The 22,150-nt window shown below is 38.7% G+C and overlaps 1 protein-coding gene across 1 annotated transcript in view; it reads left to right on the top strand.

Annotated features, from left to right (window-relative positions):
* Positions 1-22,150, top strand: part of FBXL13 (F-box and leucine-rich repeat protein 13) — a 130,624-nt gene that overhangs the window by 20,679 nt on the left and 87,795 nt on the right. The window contains exons 4-6 of the mRNA XM_008589225.1: positions 8,371-8,438; positions 9,059-9,213; positions 19,837-19,946. Of these exons, the coding sequence (XP_008587447.1) occupies positions 8,371-8,438; positions 9,059-9,213; positions 19,837-19,946 (333 nt within the window). The remainder of the gene's footprint in view (positions 1-8,370; positions 8,439-9,058; positions 9,214-19,836; positions 19,947-22,150) is intronic.

Genomic DNA, 22,150 nt, shown 5'->3' with positions numbered 1-22,150 from the left:
TTTTTGTCTTTTTTCCGTGTCCGGCAACGGATTGCAACCCTCAGTGTTGCCCCCGTACCGGGCCGGGGACCGGCAACGGGATTGCAACCCTCAGCGTCGCCCCCATGCCTCGCTCAGCCAGTGAGCGGGAACCGGTCTGTATGTGGGATCCGAACCCTCGGGCGGGAGCGCCGCCACGCTTCCCAAGCGGCGCACTATCCAGTGCGCCACCGGGCCGGCCCCGAGTCCTCAATATTTCTGATATTTTAAATTATGCATACTAAATAAATACTAGTTTTACTTTTCTCCCCTCGTGTTTCTTTTCTATATAGTTCCTTGTACAGTTATGCCAGTAACAGAGTTTTTAACATTTTAACAAAAATTTTAAAGATTGTAAACAATTGTAATTTTTCTTATTGATTAAGCTTGCTTTGAAGTGTTTTACAGTCTCACACTGTAGTCCTGCATGGCAAGGACTTCCTGTATATGCCTATTTATAAAGTGTAACTATGTGTGCTCTCTTAGAGAAGAGTGAATACAGGAAACCGTGAGTAAGCCAAACAGTTACAGAAGTAGGTAGTGCTTTTAGAACAGTAGAGAGAAAGTTTGTTCTAAGATAGAAGAACCAACCATTGTAAGGAGGAAACTAACTTCACAGACTTGATTCTCATTTCTTAGGAAATGAAATCTCCAGATGGGTCAACTAATTACAAAAAGAGAAGGTGTATATAACATTAAAAAATCTTTTTGTTGTGGAAAAATTTAAATGTAGCACAAAAGTAGAAAGAATTCCATAATGATCACCCAATACCCAGCTTGAACAATAATCAGCGTTTTGCCAGTCGTGTTAATTCATTCTCCCTTCCTCCCTTTTTGCTGGAGTTTTACAAAGCAAATCCCAGAAATTGTATTCTTTTACCAGTAAATACTTCAGTGTACATCTCTAACAGGAAATGTTATTTCTAGAGAATATAAATACAGTGTGGTGGTCTTATGTGATAAATAATGATTTCTGAATATCATCTAGTGCTGATTATATTCAGATATATATTCCATATTTGAGTTTCCCAAACTGTTTCAAAAATGTCTTTTTACATATGGTTCTGTTCAAATCAGAATCCATACAGAGTGCAATACGTTGCTTAACTAATGTCTCTTGTAATTGACAATTCTCCACTCTTATTTTTCCCCATGTCACTTATTTATTGAAGGAAACTGATCATTTCCCATAAAATTTCCCACATTGTCATTGTTTCCTCTGGTGTCATTTCACTTGCTCTGTTTCCTGTATTTCCTGCAAGCTGGTAGTTAAACTTAGAAGCTCAATTCCATTCAGGTTTTTTTTTCCCTTTTCCTTTTTTTCGGGTGACAAGAAGATTGCATAGGGATGTTGTGGTCTTCCTAGTGCATCACATTAGGGGGTACACATGGTCCAGTTGACCCACTTTTAATAGGGGGTACACATGGTCCAGTTGACCCACTTTTAATGAATCTTGACTCCTATAAACATTAACATAATTGCTTATTATATCCTACCATGCACATATAATGATTTTAGAATAACTATATGATACACTAACAATAAGACTACTGAATGCAGTTTAAGAAAATTATGTGATTCTTTTTACCATTAATATGTATATAGCCCACCAACTACTTTCAGTAAAAATAATACTTTTTCATTACCTAAAATAATTCTTTTTTTGTGTTGATGGTCATCTGTTTTTCTCTTTGACATAATTATGCTTTTTCAATTATGTGTAACCTTACACAGCAGCAAAATCCAAAACAATAAAATGAGAAGTATTAAGAAAAGTATTGTTTCCATTCCTGCCTCTGTATCCTCCCTATTCCATCCTTCCCTCTAGAAAACCAATTTTAGTAGTTTTTTGTGTATTCTTCCATTGTTTCTTTTTGAAAAATATGAGCGAATATACAGTGTTCTCCCTTGTGACTTCTTTCACAGACCTAGAAGACTATATCCAGCCTTCTGCATCTTGCTTTTTTCATTCAGTATGTCCAGGAGATTGCTCCCTTATATAGCTTTTTAGATGCTGCTATCACAGGGGAGCATTTTGTGACAAAAAACTACAATCAGATGAAAGATGTGAACTTGAAAAGTCTTACTGATATAACAAAAAAAGTTTAACTATGGAAAAGAAACTGAACATTAAGACTCCAGGGGCTGGGATTTTTATTATTTGGGAAAGGCAAATGGGTTCTGTGCTACAAACAAGAATTAATTGGTTCATAACCAGATCTTGTATTCTTGTTGCTCCACAAAGGTATTCCTTATTCTTTGAAAGTGGGTACAGTATTGTTTCCTGGGAAGGCATTAAAATAATTATTACTGTAATCTGGAGGGAGTAAAAATAATGAAGCGTAGAAGTAATGAAGATATGAACTAGATTCATGTTTAGGATAAGTTTTAAGTGTAACATAGTAATAATAGTTAATGATATGGTATTTGTGTATATTTGTTTGCTATTTATAGCATTTGAGGTGTTCTAAAGAACATCTTTGTAAATTTGCAATTGCAGTTTAAATTGTTTCAGGGACTTTACTTAATAAAGATTGTAATAAACATTTACATCTTTAAGAAAAATTGATTTTCCAAAGTAGTATTCACTTAAAAATGTGTTTATTAAATTGACCATTAAAATATAAATGTTTCTCTCCATGCACAAAAGCCCTCTGGGTATTGTTTCAGTCCATTTCGGGTTGCTGTAACAGAATACCACAGACTGAGTAATTTATAAAGAACAGAGATTCAGTTCTTAACAGTTCTGGAGGCTGGCAGGTCTCATATCAAGGTGCCAGCATGTGGTCAGGTCCTTCTTGCTGTGTCATCCCATGGCAGAAAGTGGAAGGGCAGAAGGGCAAAAGAGTGCACACAAGAGAGCCAGAGCAGAGAGGCCCAAACTCACTTTTATCAGGAACCTACTCCCACAATAACGGCAATAATCTATTCATGAAGGTGTAGCCCTCATGGCCTAATAACCTCTTAATGATCCTACCTCTTAATATCATCATGATGGCAATTAAATTTCAACATGCGTTTTGGTGGGAACATTCAAACTATAGTAGGTATTAAAGAATCTTTCAGTAATTTTCATAAGATAAATAAAAATGACTTATTGCGAAAAATCCAACACATCATACCATGCCATGGAACTGTCTGTACAGATACCGGTCACTCTATTAAAGACATGGCTTCTTTTTATTATTGTTGTTATTACTATTAACATTTAGAGCCTACGAAAAATGAAAGAAATCAGAGTTGGGAGGAATTTAAATTAGATGTATGTATTCAACACATATGTATAAACCCCATACTATTTTGTTAGCATTATTCTAGAATGATACTATATGGTATATTAATGAAGTTCATGAATGAAGTAAAGGTGTGGTACTTTATTTTTTATTTTTTATTTTTTCCTTTTTTTGTCTTTTTTTTACTGACCGGTAATGGGATCGCAACCCTCGGTGTTGCTCCCACACCACGCTCAGCCAGTGAGCGGGAACCGGTCTCCACATGGGATCCGAACCCTCGGTGGGAGCGCCGCCACGCTCCCAAGCGGCGCACTCTCCAGTGCGTCACCAGGCCGGCCCAAGGTGTGGTACTTTAAAATATGGTGAGATATGTTAGGACAATTTCGTATATGATCGCTTGATTCAAAAATTAACTGAGCAAAAAAAGGAATTGCCTACTGGAAGAAAAATTACGGTATAATATGTTAAAAGCTAAAAATCATAATATGAAGTTAATGATTTACATTTGTTTTGCATTTGGTTCTTACCCAATTTCCAATACTGTACTAGGTACTTCAACTATTACAGAACTAAAACTTTATAGTTTAAATATATCCATTTTTTCATATATAATAAATGGACAGTATCTTACAAAGTTAAAAATTAATGGGACTAATTACTACCCATAGATTTGGTATCTGTGAGTTAGCAATAATGATTTTTAATGGTATTTCATTCTCTTTTCACTTATAAGGTTTCCCTAGTTCTCACCAGCCAGGGGTACAAGTAGGGCAGTGTTAATAGTAATATTCCGGATTTCACTGCTTCCAGCTCCTGTCTTCATAACACAGGAGGTCAGTTGCCCTTTAAAGTTTCACCCAGTTGTTTCTGGAATCCCAAAGCTGTCCCACGTGAATGTAAGAATTCCTCTTAAGTGAAGCCATGTGAAGGGGAGCCCAACTCTTTCGCACTCACCTTCCTGGGAGCTCTGACTTCCTCTGAGCCAGTGCTCCAGGCTTCTACTCCTGCAAATCCTTAAGATGCCAAAATAGCGTTCCTTTCTATGGACGCCTGTCTGTACTCAAACTGCACCAGGTGGTCACACTTTTTGCAAGAGGTACTCTTCTAAAGACCTCTAATAAATCACACCTGTACTTCAAGACTAAGGCCGCGTTTGTTTACATGCCTAAATTGTAGCACTATGTGACAAGAACTTAAATAAAACTTTCCATTTACTTCCCACCAGCTTTGAAAGGAAGTGATTCTTGATAAAGTTTTAATTTGGGGGATTGAATTATTTTAAAATTTGACATAATATATTTAAAGTCACATGACATTTGATGGCACTGTGCTGTGTGTTGTACAGAAATGGGGAAAATGCCTCTCCTTTACTTCGCATTGCACAAATAGTGCCATGTGTCTCATAGGAACTGTTGTTTTGGATTCTGCCTGCAATCTCTTCCTTAAGGTTCAGAGCCCCCATTCATGCAGCTGAGACAGATGCCACGTGGCTCCCCACCCCTATTCTATGATAGAAATGACCCCTTAGTCTCCAGTCGCAACAAATTCAAAACAAAAATATTTTAATTGACTTTAGAACTTTTTCTTTAAACATTTCATGAGACAGGTCCAGATAACTGAATTCATTAGATTTAGGCCGGGACTATCGCTCCTCCACCCCTCATATTCATCAAATGTTGAAAAATACAGAAAAGGAGAAGGAAGAAAAGGGTCGGACGTTCTTGACATAAATTGAGTTTCCAATGCAAATATGTGGTCCTTGTTTGAATCCTAGTTTGAGCAAAATAACTGTATAAGACATTTTCAGGACAATTCCAGAGATTTGGATATGGAGGGGGTGCTAGATGATATTAAGCAATTATTAATTGTCCGAGGTAGGATAATGGAACTGAGGTTGCAAAGAAAATGTGCTTATTTTTTGGAGATGGATATTAGAGGATTTGGGGGATGAAATGTCATGATGTCTTTATATACTTCAAAATAGAAAAAGCAAGTACAGTAGTAGAATGATGACTGTTAATTGTAGACTGGGTATTAGCTGTTTATTCTACTTCTCTACAAGTGTGAAATTTTTCTAATCAAATATTTTTGAAGACTGAGTCGCAATTATGCTATATACAGTATCTTTTTAAAAAGAGAACAGTTTTCTATTTCACTTCCTTTTATCTCTCTTCCATTCTGTTAAAAATGTTTCCTTGAAACTAGTGTGCTCTTGTATCCTGTTGGAACTCAGCTTAAAACAGTGGTCCTTGGGCCGGCCCGGTGGCGCACTGCTACAGTGCGCCGCTTGGGAGCGTGGCGGCGCTCCCGCCAAGGGTTCGGATCCAACATACAGACCGGTTCCCGCTCACTGGCTGGTGCGACACCGAGGGTTGCGATCCCGTTGCCGGTCCCGGTCTGGTACGGGCGTGACACTGAGGGTTGCGATCTGTTGCCGGACATGAAAAAAGAGACAAAAAGGAAAACAAAAAAACAAAAAAACAGTGGTCCTTAACCCTTTTTTCTGTCCCTGGTGTACATGAGGGATAAGGCCTACTCTCAGTAGTAAAAATGACTCATTATAGCAGTAATTCCTAGAGAGGGTGGGAATGGAGGACCAATATAGATAGGTGGGGGACTAAGGAAGGTAGGGTAGCGAGCATGGGTACTTTAAAAGAAGTTTCACAGGTGATTCTAACTGGCCCCTGAACAAGGGCCACCAGCCTAAAGAAAGTAGTATTGAATTCTAACTAAATAGTGGAAATTTTTTTCACAACCAATTCATTATTTAGACATCCCCACTCTTTAACTTTTTAACTTTAGAAACCATCTACCATGCTAGAATTTTTTTATTTCCATGTTTGAAACTAACCTTATAATATAACTAAATGGACTCTAAGGGTGTATTGTGATGGACCCTCCATTCCTCCCTGACTTCAGTTATAACTAGCAGGTGTCTGGGGGCAGCAGCACTTGTGGTGCGAGTGGTATATGAGGGCCTGGAACCAGGGTTCTCACTCTGAGATCCCCTGTAGCCAACACTAAGTTGCTTTTTTATCTGGCGACTTTCCACAAAGTTGTTGCCAGATCCTTTCCCCTGCGTTTGTAGCAGTCAGATGGCAGAGAATGGATCTACATGTAGGCAGTTTTCTAATTCTGTCAATCAATACATACATATTTGTTGAGCTCCTCCTCTGTGCAAAATACTGCCAGCTGGAATAAAAAGAGAAAGAATATTTTCCAATCACAAGCAGTTAAACAATATACAACAACTACGGAGGGTAGAAAGCTCATTGCTGGAGCAAGAGTGGTGAAAACATTGATGGTGGAAGTGATACCATGTGACTAAGTTGTCCAGGCAAGTGCCCAGTGGTTGGACATGCCAGATGTTCCCCTGAGCTGCAGGGGAGTTGGCACATGCACACCTCCAAGTGGGAACAGGCTTTACTGGCTAGAGTCCCCGCTGCATGCCAGTACTTAGAGATGCTCTCTTAAACCTGCTTTTCCCTGTGAACAAAACTAGAGGATGCCAAAAATAGGAAAAATCATGGTGGTTTTCATTGTTAGGGGTTTTGTTTGTTTGTTTTTGTTTTTGTTTTTTGCTGGCAGAACAAAACATTTGAAATTAAAATAAAAATTTAGGGAAAGAAACTTTTAAAAAGGGAATATTAGAATGACAAATTCTCTTGTCACACCATACACCATGAATTAATGAGGACTTCAACTACTTCTTTCAACAATAGAAACAATACTTTTATGCTGTTTTGAAGAATTGATCATCAGGAAAAAAAACTCGAGTTCCAATATTACTGGCTGAATTATTTTCAATCATTTTTACTATAATGTTTTGAATTACATTCATTCGATCATGTAATATACTTGTATTTTTATGACTTACACTGTTTACTGGAGATATTTATATAGCATTTTCTAGGCAATATCTTCTAAAGAAAATCAGTCTTAGGAACTTTGGGGACCTACAGTAGATCTGAAGAACTGTCATATAGACGAAATTTGTCTTTACCTCTGCCACTTCATCCCTTTTCTGGTTTTATCCTCCCTGCTGAGATATCCCCATTTCTCCTTTGCTCATCTGGATTCCTTTCTCCTATAAAAATCTGAATTTAGCAAAGAATGACTTCAATAATTTATGTTTTCCCTCACATAAGCGTAATTTGCATTTAATCCCCATCAAAAATGAGGATTTTCCAATGTAATTGAACATGAGTAGAATATCAGGAGGCCTATGGGCCTTTCTCGTGTGCCTATGATTAAGCCACAAATGACATGTATATGCTGTATCTGTTAATTTAACAGAGCATTTACAACAGTGTGCAAAGGAGAAAAACATTTGCCTCAGAAAAGTAGAATTCAGAATTCCTAGCAGTTGGTATAGATTTGAACCACATGTAGCTCTATACCAAATCGATGTGTCCATGCATGTGTTTATATATCTACATGGTAAACAGGGTGGCAATACAGTAAGAGAAAGACTTATATCTTTAGCACTTAATAGTAGCCATGCGCATATAATAAATGTGTTAATATGGTAATATCTTTACTCATTAAATAATATACAGAAGGTACAGATGAGTTCAGCAGTCCTCAGCTGTACCACATGTTATTGTGAATAGTTATAAGAGATAAATTTGCAGCTCTTTAAGCCTATTTCACAGTTTAGACTTTTAATTTATGTGGTTTTCCTATTCCTGCTTAGTAAGGGAGGCATTGCTGTATGCATTTTTTTTTTTTTGGAAACGAGAATTTCATTTTATACTCTTGAGAAGGCAAACTCATTCAGTTTTAATAATGACCAGCAGACCTGCAACTCTACACGCTTATAGATATAGCTAATAATAACAATACCATAATACTTACTTTAAAAATGCTTTAAAGTAAGTGAGATGCAATGGAAAAATTTTAAGCTGTGATTTAAACTTAAAAAAAATAGGTAATAGGCATACACAATAAAATTCCAAAATATATGTATGGTATATAGTTCTTTCAGTCCTTTTCTGCCCCTCAACTGCCCAATTCCCCTCCCCAGTGGCGACCGTGGCTCTCATTTTCTGTCTTCCAGAGGTAGCCTGTGCAGTCCATTTATTTCTAATGTTTGTTTTTTCAATTATTTACTTATAGATGACTCCAGAATTGATGACAAAAGCATGTACCTTTTACACTGGACATTTAATAAAGACCCATTTTTGGTAAGAACATGATTTTCATATACTATTTCTTCCTCTTTGAAGAAGAAAGTTTTTATTCTTGATAGTCTCCATACAAAGAAAAACTCTTTTGGCCAGTTGTGCTGATTTTATCTATTTAATCATGTTTCTGCCATTTTGTATTATATATTTCTTTTATATCCAATCAGCTTTTATTTAGTTAAAATATGTTCCTTACTTCTTCAGGTATACCTTTGTCTTTAAAAAAAAAAAAAAAAAAACCCTCAAAATTGAAAGTACAGGTCCACAATCCACATATCTGAAATCTTTGGGGCCAGATATGTTTTGGAACTTAGATTCCTTTTTTTTTTTTTTTAAATCATCGTTAGTATGATTCTTTTGGTAAATTGAAGTTATGACAACATGACTTTATCCCATGATTTCTGTATCTTATCTGAAAAGAGGTATGACTGTCATATAATCTCTGTTTTCCTCCATAACTTTCAGGAATTCTTCTGGTCATACCCAATTTGTAGAAGTATTTTCCTATGCTGTGGTTTTTGAGGGGATTAAGGAGGCATCACTTCTTGTTCCTCTTAATTTACTTACTGATATATTGCCCTAACATCAAAATATTATTTTTCTGTGTTTTCTGCCTGCAGCACTTGGAGAGACACAGCAATAACTCATGTAAATGAAGATGACATCCTGGCTGAAAAAATGAAAACAGCAGTGGCACATCATAATTTCAAACTTCAAAAAGTTGTATTTTATCCCTGGCACTCTTATGCAGAAAGTCAAAAAGAAAAACTTGCAGGTAGATCTTTACATAGTAGCAATTAGTTTTTGTATTGATTTATTCCAAGAATAAAAAAGACTAACAGTTAAGCATAGTTTGTATACTTAGAGTACTTATTCTTATTTTTATGTTTAGAGAATTGTCATGAAATGAAGAAGAGACACTAATTTAAAGTTCTTAGTGAGATTTGTCTAAAGGATTTTTATTGTAATAGAAAACAGGCATATTTAAAATCAAATCCTACATGTATTTGTGTGTATGTCAATATGAATATAAATATAAATAGGACCTGCTATCATCTTTTTTATATAATTGAAAGCTGGTATATTATGGGTAGGTACCAAAATTGACTATTTTTGTAGAGTGTTCTGCATTATTTACAAATATTTCATTTAATGTGTTTATGAGGAAACTTATGACTTATTTATTGCTGCACACCAGAGAATCATTTCCTTTTGACTGGCTGTTACTGGTACCTCAGTCAGAGTGGACCCTCCGAAGGTTCTGACATAAGAGATGAAGGGTTAGGAGCTGGTTATTGGCTGACTAGAACTTCACAGAGTTGTAATAGCAGGTAATAACTATGTCCAAAATTTATATTCTGGATGGACTGTGAGCTCTGTAGTGAAAATGGGGTGTGCTGTGCTCCCTGTGGGTCAGTCTTCTTGGGAGCTGGCTCACTGGAGATGAGGTTGCTGACTCAGGTTGGGTGTGTGGGCATGTGATGTGTCAGGGTCTCTGGGACAGTTTTGCCAGTGGCAGAGTCACTGGGTTCCTTCTCTGACCAGGCTTAGGCCTGCTAGGGGCACATCAGCCAGGCTGTTTCTCACTCAGATGCATGTTCATGTGATTGTTCAAAGACTCAGGGGTGGGTCTTTCAGGTGTGTGACAACTGGGCTGTTTCTGAGTTGGGGGCATGAACACACTTTGGCTTGCTGGCTGGGTGTGGGTCTGCTGGTGGCCTGCCCGCTGTGCCACTTCTTGGGGCCAGACGCGAGGTTGTGCTTCCCTTGGCAGTTCGGGAGCGGGCCTGTCAAGAGAAGGGTTGCTGAGCAGCTTCTCAGGTAGTGGCAAGGTTGGGAAGTCAGCCTACCGAGAGGGTGCCCAGCTAGCTGCCTCTCAGGCTGTGGGCAAGGCCTCAAGGCAGGGCTGCAGAGCAGGGGCCTGGCCAGCAGCTTCTTGGGTCAGGAAGCCAGCCTGCTAAGAGGGGGTCCAGCCAGCTACCTCTCATGGTGGTGGGGAGAGTGCTGCGTGGAATTGCTGATGGCAAAAGCAACTGGTTGCTTCTCTGGAAGAACGTGGATGCACTTTATTTCCACCAGCCCAAGGGTATGTTTGTTAGGGTAGAGACCTGTGGGCTGTTTTTCAGGGTTGGGAGCATAGAGGTATCTGCCAGAGGCAGGTCTGTCTGTCTGATCTCTGGTTAGGGATGTGGTGGTGCATCAGTTCAGCAGGCCTGGGATTGGCTTCCCAAACTGCAGGACTAGAGTTGCAGCTGCTGTGCGCCCAGGTTTCAAGCCGCTGGCATCAGGGCATTGTAGCCTATTACGTGAGTGTTGGTATGACGGCAGAACCTTAAGGCTGGGAAAGCACAGTAACTACTGGCTCCAGAGCAGGGTGCACTCCCACAGTGGCTCTGGTTTCAAGATGGTACCATACTTGGTCACAAGGATGGGGGTTGGGGAGTGCACAGTAAATGCTGCTCTCTGAAGCAGTGCAGTGCATGTATTCTAGGCAGCTCTCTACACTTGTCTTCGGGTTTACAATGGCTGTGCAATCCTCCTGCAGCAGGATCTGCAGGCCTCTGTAGTGAGGATGGGGGTTGATGTGGGCCCTTGGCCTGCTTTTTTCCTGCAAGCGAAAATCCCTCCTGCACCAGTCCCAGTGGCGGAGATGTGGTGACGGAGAGTGTGTGCCTCTCTTTCCTTTCTATGCTGCCATCCTGAGCTTTGGTGATCCACAGGGATCGGGTCTCACCAGTGTCCTGTTGCGCTCCCGCACTCTCCTGCAAATGCTCCCATCAATATTTAGTTGTCTGTTAGTTATACTGGTTCTTTCCTGTGAGAGGAACGTACTCTGGGCACCTCTAGTCAGCCATCTGGCCCTGCCTCCCCCCAAAATTTCATTGTAGTTTTGATTTGCATTTCCCTGGTGATTAGTGATGTTGAACATTCGTTCATAAACCTGCTGGCCATTTGTATGTCTTTGAGAAATTTGTATTCAGCTCTTTTGGTCATTTTTTAATTGTATTATTTGTTCTTTTGCTGTTAAGTTCCTTGTATATTCTGGATATTGATCCCCTGTCAGGTGCATAGTTTGCAAATATTTTCTCCCATTCTACTTTTATTGCCTGTGCTTTAGAAGTCTTCTCCATAAAATTTTTGCCAAGACCCATGTCTTGGAATGTTTCACACATCTTTTCTTCTAGTTTTTCATGTTTCACATAGTTTTATGGTTTCAAACCTTATATTTAAATCTTTAATCCATTTTGGGTTTGTTTTAAGAAATGGTGAGAGACAGGGGTCTAGTTTCTTTCTTCTGCATATGGATCTTCAGTTTTCCCAGCACCATTTATTGAAGAGTCTGTCCTTTTCCCAATGTATATTCTTGGCACTTTTATCAAAGATCAGTTGGCTGTAAACACATGAATTTATTTCTGGATTCTCTGTTCTGTTCCATTGGTCCATGTGTCTGTTTTTATGCCAGTACCATGCTGTTTTGGTTACTTTACCTTTATAGTATATATTTTGAAGTCAGGTGGTATAATGCCTCCAGCTTTATTCTTTTTACTGAGGATTGCTTTGACTGTCCAGGTTTTTTTGTGGTTCTAGATTAGTTTTAGGATTGTTTTTTCTATTTGTGTGAAGAATGTCATTGGTATTTTGGTAAGAGTTGTATTGAATAGATCACTTTGGGTAGTATGGTCATTTTGGCAATACTGATTCTTTCTATCCACAAACATGGAATGGCTTTCCATTTTTATGTGTCCTCTTTAGTTTCCTTCATCAGTGTCTTATAGTTTTCATTGTAGCGATCTTTCACCTCCTTGGTTAAATTTATTTCTAGATATTTTATTTTTAGTTGTTGTTATTGTACATGGCATTGCTTTCTTGATTTCTTTTTCTGCTAGTTTATTGTTGGTGTATAGAAATGCTGTTGATTTTTGTATGTTGATTTTGTGTCCTGAAACTTTACTGAATTTGTTTATCAGTTCTAAGAGTTTTTCGGTGGAGTCTTTAGATTTTTCTCTATATAAAATCATGTCATCTGCAAACAGAGACAGTTTGACCTCCTCCTTTCCAATTTGGATGCCCTTTATTTCTTTCTCATGCCTAATTTCTCTGGCTAGAACTTCCAGTACTATGTTGCGTAAGAGTGGTGAGAGCGGGCATCCTTGTCTTGTTTCTGTTCTTAGATGAAAAGCCATTAACTTTTCCTTGTTTAGGATGATATTAGCTGTGGATTTGTTATATATAGCCTTATTGTGTTGAGATACTTTTCTTCTATACCTAATTTGTTGTGAGTTTTTTATCATAAAGAGATACTGAATTTTATCAAGTGCTTTTTCTGCATCTCTTGGGATAATCATATGGTTTTTGTTGACATAGAGTTTATAAAATTTGCTGATTTATGTATGTCGAACCATCCTTTCATTCTTGGGATAAATCCCACTTGTTCACGTGGATAATCTTTTTGATGTGCTGTTGAATTCTGTTTGTATGTATTTTATTGAGAATTTTTGCATCTAAGTTCATCAGGGATATTGGCCTGTAGTTTTGTTGTTGTTGTTGTTGTGTACTTGCCTGATTTTTGTATCATCATGATGCTGGCCTCACAGAAGGAATGCTTCTATTTTTTTGGAATAGTTGGTGAAGAAACGGTATTAGTTCTTCTTTAATAATTGGGTAGAATTTAGCAGTGAAGGCATTCAGTCCTAGGATTTTCTTTGTTGGGAGACTCCTGATTACTAATTCAATCTCTTTACTTATTATTAGTCTGTTCATGTTTTCTGTTTCTTCTTGGTTCAGTCTTGGTAGGTTGTATGTGTCCAGAAATTTATCCATTTGTTATATTTCTCAGTTTGTTGTCATATAGTTTGTAACAATTCTTTGTATTACTGTGGTATTAGTTGTAAAGTTTCTATTTCATTTCTGATTTTCATTATTTGGATCTTCTCTCTTTTTCTCTTAGCCTAGCTAATGGTTTGTCAATTTTGTTTATCTTCTCAAAAAAACAACTTTTTGTTTCATTGACCTTTTAGTAATTTTTCTTGTCTCTATTTCATTTATTTCTGCTCTGACCTTTATTATTTCTTTTCATCTATTAGTTTTGGGATTGGATTGTTCTTGTTTTTCTAGTTTCTTGAGGTGCAACATTAGGTTATTTATTTGAAATCTTTCTATTTTTTTGAAGTAAACACTTATTGCAATAAACTTCCCTCTTATTACTGCTTTTGCAGTATCCCATAGGTTTTGGTATGATATGCTTCTATTTTCATTTGTTTCAAGGAATTTTTTGATTCCATCTTTTTAATGCAAACACAGTACAATTTTATTTTTTAATTGAAAAAATTGATTAAATATATTTGTGGGGTACAGAGTTGAATATCAATACCTGCGTACAGCACATGATGATCAAACCAGGATATTTAGCATGTTTGTCATCACAAAACATAATCATTCCTTGTGTTCATTAACCAATTTCCCACTAACTCTTCTCTCCCTCTCCCTTTCCTACCTCTAGTAACCACAGTTCTGTTTTGTCCTTCTGAAAGTTCAATGCACTATTAGGATTGTTGTTTCTTTTATCTCTCTCTCTCTCTGCACCCACTTCACTCTCTTTCTATGCCTGGCTTGTTTCACTTAACATAATTTTCTCCAAGCTTATCCATGTTGCTGTGAATAGCAGAATTTCATTCTTTTTTATGGATGAGTAGTATTCTGTTGTGTATATATGCCACATTTTCTTTATCCAGTCATCCACTGATGGACATTTAGGTTGATTCCACATCTCAGATATTGTAAGTAGAGCTGTGATAAACATGGGAATGCAGGTATCCCACTGACATGATGATTTCCATTCCTTTGGGTATATATCCAGTAGTGGGATTACTGGATCATATGTTAGTTCTGTTTATAGTTGTTTGAGAAACCTCCATATTGTTTTCCTTAATGGCTGTACTAATATACAGTCCCACCAACAGTGTATAAGGGCTCTCCTTTCTCTGCAACCTCACCAGCATTTGTTATTCTCTGTCTTTCTGATAATAGCCAGTCTAACTGGGGTGAGAAAACTCAAAGTGGTTTTGATTTTCATTTCCCTGGTGATCTGTGATGTGATGTTGAGCATTTTTCCATATAATTGTCACATGTTTGTATGTCTTTCTCTGAGAGATGTCTATTCAGCTCCTTTGCCCGTTTTTCAATCCGCTTATTTGTTTTCTTACTGTTAAGCTGTTTGAGTTCCTTGTATATTCTGGATATTAATCCCTTGTTGGATGTATAGTTTGCAAATGTTTTCTCCCATTCTATCAGTTGTCTTTTCACTCTGATGATTATTATATCTTCTTGCTGCATTGATGCTTTTATGATTATATAATATCTTTCTTTGTCTCTTTTTATAGTTCTTGGTTTGAAGTCTATTCTATGTGATGTAAGTGTGGCAATTCCTGGTTGGTTTTGGTTTCTATTCGTGTGGAATTTCTTTTTCTATCCCTTCACTAATAGTCTCTGTATGTTTTTATTGGTGAAGTGAGTTTCTTGCAGGTAGCACATAGTTGGGTCTAGTTTTTTAATCCATTCAGTCTATCTTTTAAGTGGGGAATTTAATCCATTTACATTCAGGGTTGTTATTGAAAGGTATTGCGTTATTCTATTTCTGCCATTTTACTACTTTCTTTATGGTTGTTTTGTATTTCTTTTGTTCCTTTTTTCCCTTTTATTGTTTATCTTTGCTGTTTGATGTTTTGTTGTAGTGATAAGATACATTTCCTTTCTTGTTCTCATTTTCGTATCTGTTTTATTAGCAGTTTTTATTCTTTCTTGTGGATTTATGGTGATATATTTTGCTCTCTTGATTCCAGATGCAGGATTCCCTTGAGGATTTGTTGAAGGGTTGGTCTTGTAGTGGTGAATTCCCATAGTTTTTGTTTGTCTCGGAAATATACTATTTCTTCTTCATTTCTGAAGGAAGACTTTGCTGGAGATAGTATTCTTGGTTGGCATCTTTTTCTTTTAGAATTTTGAACATGTCATCCCACTCTCTCCTGGCCTGTTGGTTTTCTGTTGAGAAGTCTGCTGTTAGCCTGATGGGGATTCCCTTATAGGTGATTTGATGCTTTTTTCTTGCTGTTTTTAGTATTATTTTTTTGTCTTTGACTTTTGAAAATTTGACTATAATGTGTCTCCATAAGGTCCTTTTTGGATTTAATCTGTTTGGGGATCTTTCATCTTCTTGGATCTGTAAGACCCTATCTCTCCCAATATTTGGGAAATTTTCAGCTATTGTTTCATTAAACAGGTTTTCAATGCCTTTTCCTTTTTCTCCCCCTTCTGGTACACCCATAATACAGATGTTTGCATGCCTAAGGTTGTCAGAAAAATCTGTGTGCTGATGAGAATGTACATTCTGCAATTGTTGGATAAAATGTCCTATAAATGTCTGTTAAGTCCATTTGTATTATAGTGCAGTTTAAATCCTATGTTTCTTTGTTGATTTTTCTGTCTAGCTGATTTGTCAAATGGTGAAAGAGGGGTGTTGAAGCTCCTAAATATTATCATATTGGGTTTATCACTCCATTTAGATGCAATATTTGCTTTATATATCTGGGTGTACTGATGTTGGTTGCATGTGTATTCATAACTGTTGTATCCTCTTGCTGAATTGATCCCTTTATCATTATATCATGTCCTTCTTTGTCTTTTTTTAAAATAGTTTTTGGTTTAAAGTCAATTTTATCCAATATATGTATAGCAACTCCTGTTCATTTTTAGTTTCCATTTGTGTGGAATATATTTTTACATCCCTTTACTATTAGTCTATGTGTGTTTTTACAGGTGAAGTGAGTTTCTTGCAGGCAGCATATAATTGGGTCTTTTTAAAAAAAATTTATTCATCCAGCCTGTATCTTTTGAATAGGGCTTTTAATCCATTTACATTCAAGATTGTTATTGAAAGGTATTGCCTTACTCTTGACATTTTATTAATTTTTAATGATTTTTTTTTATATATCTTTGGTTTCTTTCTCTTTTATTGTTTGTCATTGCTGTTTGATGGTTTTGGGTAGGGATAACATATACATTCTTTCTCCTTCTTATTTGCATATCTTCTCTTCCAGTGAATTTTACTCCTTTGTGTGTTATCTTTTTTTTTTTTTGTCTTTTGTCTTTTTTCCATGTCCGGCAACGGATCGCAACCCTCAGTGTTGCCCCCGTACCGGACCGGGGACCGGCAACGGGATCGCAAGCCTCGGTGTTGCTCCCGCGCCTCGCTCAGCCAGTGAGCGGGAGCCGGTCTGTATGTGGGATCCGAACCCTCGGAGGACCGGCAACGGGATCGCAAGCCTCGGTGTTGCTCCCGCGCCTCGCTCAGCCAGTGAGCGGGAGCCGGTCTGTATGTGGGATCCGAACCCTCGGAGGACCGGCAACGGGATCGCAAGCCTCGGTGTTGCTCCCGCGCCTCGCTCAGCCAGTGAGCGGGAGCCGGTCTGTATGTGGGATCCGAACCCTCGGACGGGAGCGCCGCCACGCTTCCCAAGCGGCGCACTATCCAGTGCGCCACCGGGCCGGCCCCCTTTGTGTGTTATCTTGATGGTAGCTATCATTCTTTTGCTTCCAGATTAGGACTCCCTTAAGGATTTCTTGTAGGGTTAGTATTGTGGTGGTGAATTACTTCAGTTTTTGTTGGTCTGGGGAATACACTATTTCTCCTTCATTTTTAAAGGATAGCTTTGCTTGTAATAGTTTCTTGGCTGGCAGTTTTTTTCTTTCAGCACTTTGAATGTCATTCCACTCTCTCCTAGCCTGTAAGGTTTTTAGTGAGAAATCTGCAATTAGTCTGATGGGGATTCCTTTACAGGTGACTTGACACTTTTTTCTTGCTGTTTTTAGAATTTTCTCTTTGTCTTTGACTTTTGAAAATTTGAATAAGATATGTTCCTGAGAGGACTTTTTTTGGACTAAATATGTTTGAGGATATTGGAGCCTCTTGGATCTGGAAGTCCATATCTCTCTCAATACTTGGGAATTTTTCAGCTATTAATTTGTTAAATAGGTTTGATGCCTTTTCCCTTCTTTTCCTTTTCTGGAACAACCATAACACTGATGTTTGTATGCTTAAAGTTGTCTGATAGATATTATAAGCTTTCTTCCTCATTTTATTCTTTTTCTTTTGTCTTACTGCATTGTTTCAAAAGAAAACCTATCTTTAAGATAAGAAATTCTTTCTTTTGCTTGCTTTAGCCTGTTGCTTAAGCTCTCAGTTGGATACTTTTGTTTCAGTTAATGAATACTTCAGTTTCAAGATTTCTGCTTGGTTCTTTTTTATGATATCTATCTCTGTCAAATTTCTCCTTCAGATCCTGAATTGTTTCACTTATTTTGTTGTGTCATCTATTTGTATTTTCCTGCATCTCATTGAGTTTCCTTAAGATTATTTTTTGGAATTCCTTTTCAGGAATATCATAGATTTTCTTTTCTTTGTTTTTTCATGGTTCTTTTATGGAACGGTCACTTCTAACACTATGGAGTAGCTTTTGAAGGGAGATACTCTCTCCTATTGATGTGTTCTGTAGTCAATCAGGTAGGGTGTTTCAGATTTGGCTTCAGTGAGCTCAGTAGTGTAATCTTTGTGTGATTTCTTTGACTGTATTTAATGTTGGAGTTGTTTGTGAGTGTCCCATGGCCTAGACATTGGGGCACTTGGCAGGTACTTGCTGAAGTGGCCAACACTGGGCTGGGTGATGGGTTGTAGACAAGTCTTGAGCTCTTGGGAGAAGTATTGGGATGCTCTGAAGACAGCTGGAGTGGGTGATCCTGGGAAGACTCACTGGTGCCCCAGCCAGGATCCCGTGCCCCCAGTAGAGGTACTGGGGTGCTCTGCAGCTCCTCAGCTTAAATAGGTGACCTTGAGCAGGATTGCTGGGGTGCATTCAGGACCCCATATACTCACAGGATAAATTGAGGTGCTCTCTATCTTCACTGTTGAAGTGAGGTGCTCTATATGAGCTTTCTGGGGTCATGGGCAGGGCCCTGCACCCTCAAGAAAGGTACTGAATCATTCTGTAGCACCACTGTTGGAGTGAGCCACACTAGGTGAGGTTGTTGTGATTGCGGGTATACCCTGTTGCCCCAAAGGAATGCTGAGTCACTCCTCAGTTCCTCAGCTGGATTGGGCCATTCTGGAGAAGGTTGTTCAGGTTGTGGGTAGGACCCTGCAGCCCCAGGAGAAATGCTGAGGTGCTCTGCAGCTGCTCAGCTAGAATAGACCACTTTAGGTGAGGCTGCTGTGGCTGTGGGTGGGCCCCTGAGCCCCCAAGAGAGATGTTGCATCATTCTCCAGCTCTTCAGGTGATGTGAACCACTCTGGGCGAGGTTGCTGGGGCTGTGGTTGGGTCCCCATGGCCTCCCCCGAAGAGACAGTGGGTCACTCTGCAGCTCTTCAGCTGGAGTGGGCTGCCCTGCATCAGATCACTGGCATTGTGGGTGGGCCTCTTTGCCCCAAGAGAGATGCCAGGTCACTCTGCATCTCTGCAGCTGGGACAATGGGTCCTGGGTGGGATCACTGGAGCTGCAGGTGGGGCTCTCTGCCCTAGAGAGAGGCTTGTGGGAATTCCAGTTTCCTAGATGGAGTGTGTGGCTCTGGGCTGGTTTTCTGGAGATGCAGCAGGACTCTATGCCTCTGAAAGAGGTGCATGGGTGCTCCACTGAAGAGAGCAGGGCTGCCAGCAGTGGCAGAAGGCCCCAATTGGTTGGCTGTCTGGCTCCAGAAAGTGCACACACCCTCTCCCTCTGTCCTGGGTGGCCTCCACACTGTGCTGGACCACCTGTTCCCAAGGCACAGGGCACTGTGTGGACTCAAGTGCCAGAGTCCTGGTGTGATGAAGAAGCCTTAGGGCTATGGAGGTGCTGGGGCTATTGGGCTTCAGGGTAAGATGCACTCAGATTTTGGCTCCAATCCCCAAATGGCAACATGCTGTGCAATCCCGGGACCTTGGGTGTGGGGGGACTCAGTGTGCACTCCCTCCCTGGACTAATGTAGTCACATGGGCTCCCAGCAGCTCCCCATACTGGGCTCATGGCTGCAAGGGCCATGCAGCTCCCTTGCAGCTTTGGTGTAATTCTTACTTACCTTTTCCCTACAGGCAGAAGTTCCTCCTGGTTCCATCATATATGTCTTGACATTTTTATTGCATATATTGCATCTTAATTTCTAAGGACAAAGGAGATGTTTACTGTTTAATGAAGTCTAAGTAGTATTATCTAATGCTGTCAAAAGTAATTACTTTAAGGTATAATTAAAACCAAACAAAAATTATCAGATGCAGACACCTGTTCATATTATAAACATGACAGAATAGTAAATCATTTAACTTTTTGGAAATAGCTTTAACTATATACAGTTATCTAATAAATTTTTCTTCAGATATGCTATTCCGGATACAAAAGATGTTCTACTATAGCAAGCTAACAATTTTCCTGACAAAATGGAGGGACAAAGCAAGATGTCAGAATAAAAAGAGAGAATATGAGCTGGTATGGTAAATTAGAAACAACTTTTTAAGAATCTGAATTTCCCAGTTATATTTGTTATACCTCAGATAATAATGCTATGTGTAGAAAATACTAAAATCCTGAATATTATGTAGTTTTTGATGGGGTCCTTGTTCTTTTCACTTAATAATTTAAATTTCACCTCAGCTATCTCAAATGTTTCCTAATAATTTCTATTTCATTTGAACTAAGAACATAAAAAAAATCTTTTAACATTTTGTTTAAATTTATTGATAAAGAAACTAAAAATTTTGTTCAAACAAATATTTAGATGGCTAGGTAGAGATCTAAATAGAAAAAGATGATAAAGACTGAATAGGTTTGTTTTTTGAGATAAGTTTAAATTGCTATTTATTTATTCTTTTTTTAACATTTAGTAAGTTACAATTTCAATATTAAATGAAGTTTTAAATCACTAAATTGCTAAACGTAAAGAATTATTCCTAAAAATACTCTAGTTTGCTTAAATTATTTCTATATTGTTATTTAATATTGTTTTAGAATGTTCAGAGTCACTTCATACTACCATCAGACATAGAAACATGCTAGAAAGTTTTTGTAGTTACATTATTTAATAGGCAACATTTTATTAGTATTTTTTGAGATACAAAGTTGAGATAAACAGGAAAGAGAAACTTGGATGAAATTAAATTCTCCCCCTTTGTGGTTGCCACATGGAGGGCAGGGTCATTGTCCCCACTCACCCAAAATTGGTTCAGATGTTGAGACTGACAATGCCATACATGCAGCAAGGATATGAGAAGATTCATTACCCGCATAATACTTGAGACGGTGCTAGAGCCTGCACAGGATACTGAGACGCATAAGGCATAGTTCCTGCTTTCTAGAAGTCGATGATATACATGTACGGAACTGGTGTTCCTGGAGGCTGTCCTCCAGCCTTTGCTTTTTGCGGACTACCTTTTCAATGTTGCCAGCTAAACAGTTCTACTTTGGGTTCCACTGTTTTTGCCTGCTCTTTCAGTGCCTTCCAGCGCTTTGTGTACTACACTGGTGTTTCCATTACTGCCCTCTGTGCCTGATCACTGATTCTCTAGTGGTGAAATAGGTCATCGTACATGACCCTGGCCCCCTTAAGCTGAATGTCCCTGAGAGCAGGCATTATTCTCTTAATCTTCCCCATACACTGAGCATAATGTTTTCCATGTACTAGTTGATATATATTAATATATATAATGTATATTATATGTAACATAATATTATCCTTAATATATACATTTATTGTACTTAATTGGGTGTTTAGAGAAAATCTTTTCCTCTAGTTAAATGATCTCTTGGCCTGTCAATCATTCTGCATTCACTTGGTTGAAGTGCGGGTGGCAGGTGTGTGCTGGGAGTAGAGGCAGGGAAAACCTGGCGTGTGCTAGTTCTCCAAAGTGTGCTCATCCTTAGGCTCTAATATGTGTGCATGTGTACATATGTTACACCAAAATTGTGTGTGTGTATGATTGAAATACTTATTTATTCTTAGAGCTTTTTATTTATTACACAGTTTTCAGGAATGTATCAAAAGTTAAATCAGGCATGTCCCCAAATACTTTCCTTCTGACTCCTCTTTTTTTTGTTATCTCTGTGTTAAATGCATCCCTTCCATGCCCCAAATATCAGTTGTATCATCACCAGAAGCTTGAGTTTGTGGTCCTCAGCTTTCTTGTTTATAAAAGAGGAGACTAAACCAGATCTTCAGGGTGGCTGCCTGTGCCAATGTTTTATGAAAACAAATGGAATGATCTATAATGCTTTGGTGGTTCAGAGAATATTAAATGTGCATATGGGAGGGCCGGCCCGGTGGTGCACTGCTACAGTGCGCCGCTTGGGAGTGCGGTGGCGCTCCCGCCGAGGGTTCGGATCCCACATACAGACCGGTTCCCGCTCACTGGCTGAGCGAGGGGTGGGCGCAGCACCGAGGGTTGCGATCCTGTTGCCGGTCCTGGTCCGGTACGGGCGCGACACTGAGGGTTGCGGTCCGTTGCCGGACACGAAAAAAGACAAAAAGGGAAAAAAAAAATGTGCATATGGGAAATTACAATTTATATAACAATATTGATGATAATAATAAATAATGTTTAATTGGTGTTATCATTGTGTCAAACACTGTGCCTTTATATCTGTGATCTCAATTGACCCTTACAACAATTCCATGGAATTTGTAAATTATTTTAATT

The sequence above is a fragment of the Galeopterus variegatus genome, unplaced genomic scaffold (assembly GCF_000696425.1).
Source record: "Galeopterus variegatus unplaced genomic scaffold, G_variegatus-3.0.2 Scaffold5308, whole genome shotgun sequence".
In the NCBI taxonomy this organism is placed as follows: domain Eukaryota; kingdom Metazoa; phylum Chordata; class Mammalia; order Dermoptera; family Cynocephalidae; genus Galeopterus; species Galeopterus variegatus.
Note: the sequence above shows the minus strand (reverse complement) of the source record. Positions and strands in the feature narration are given on the sequence as shown.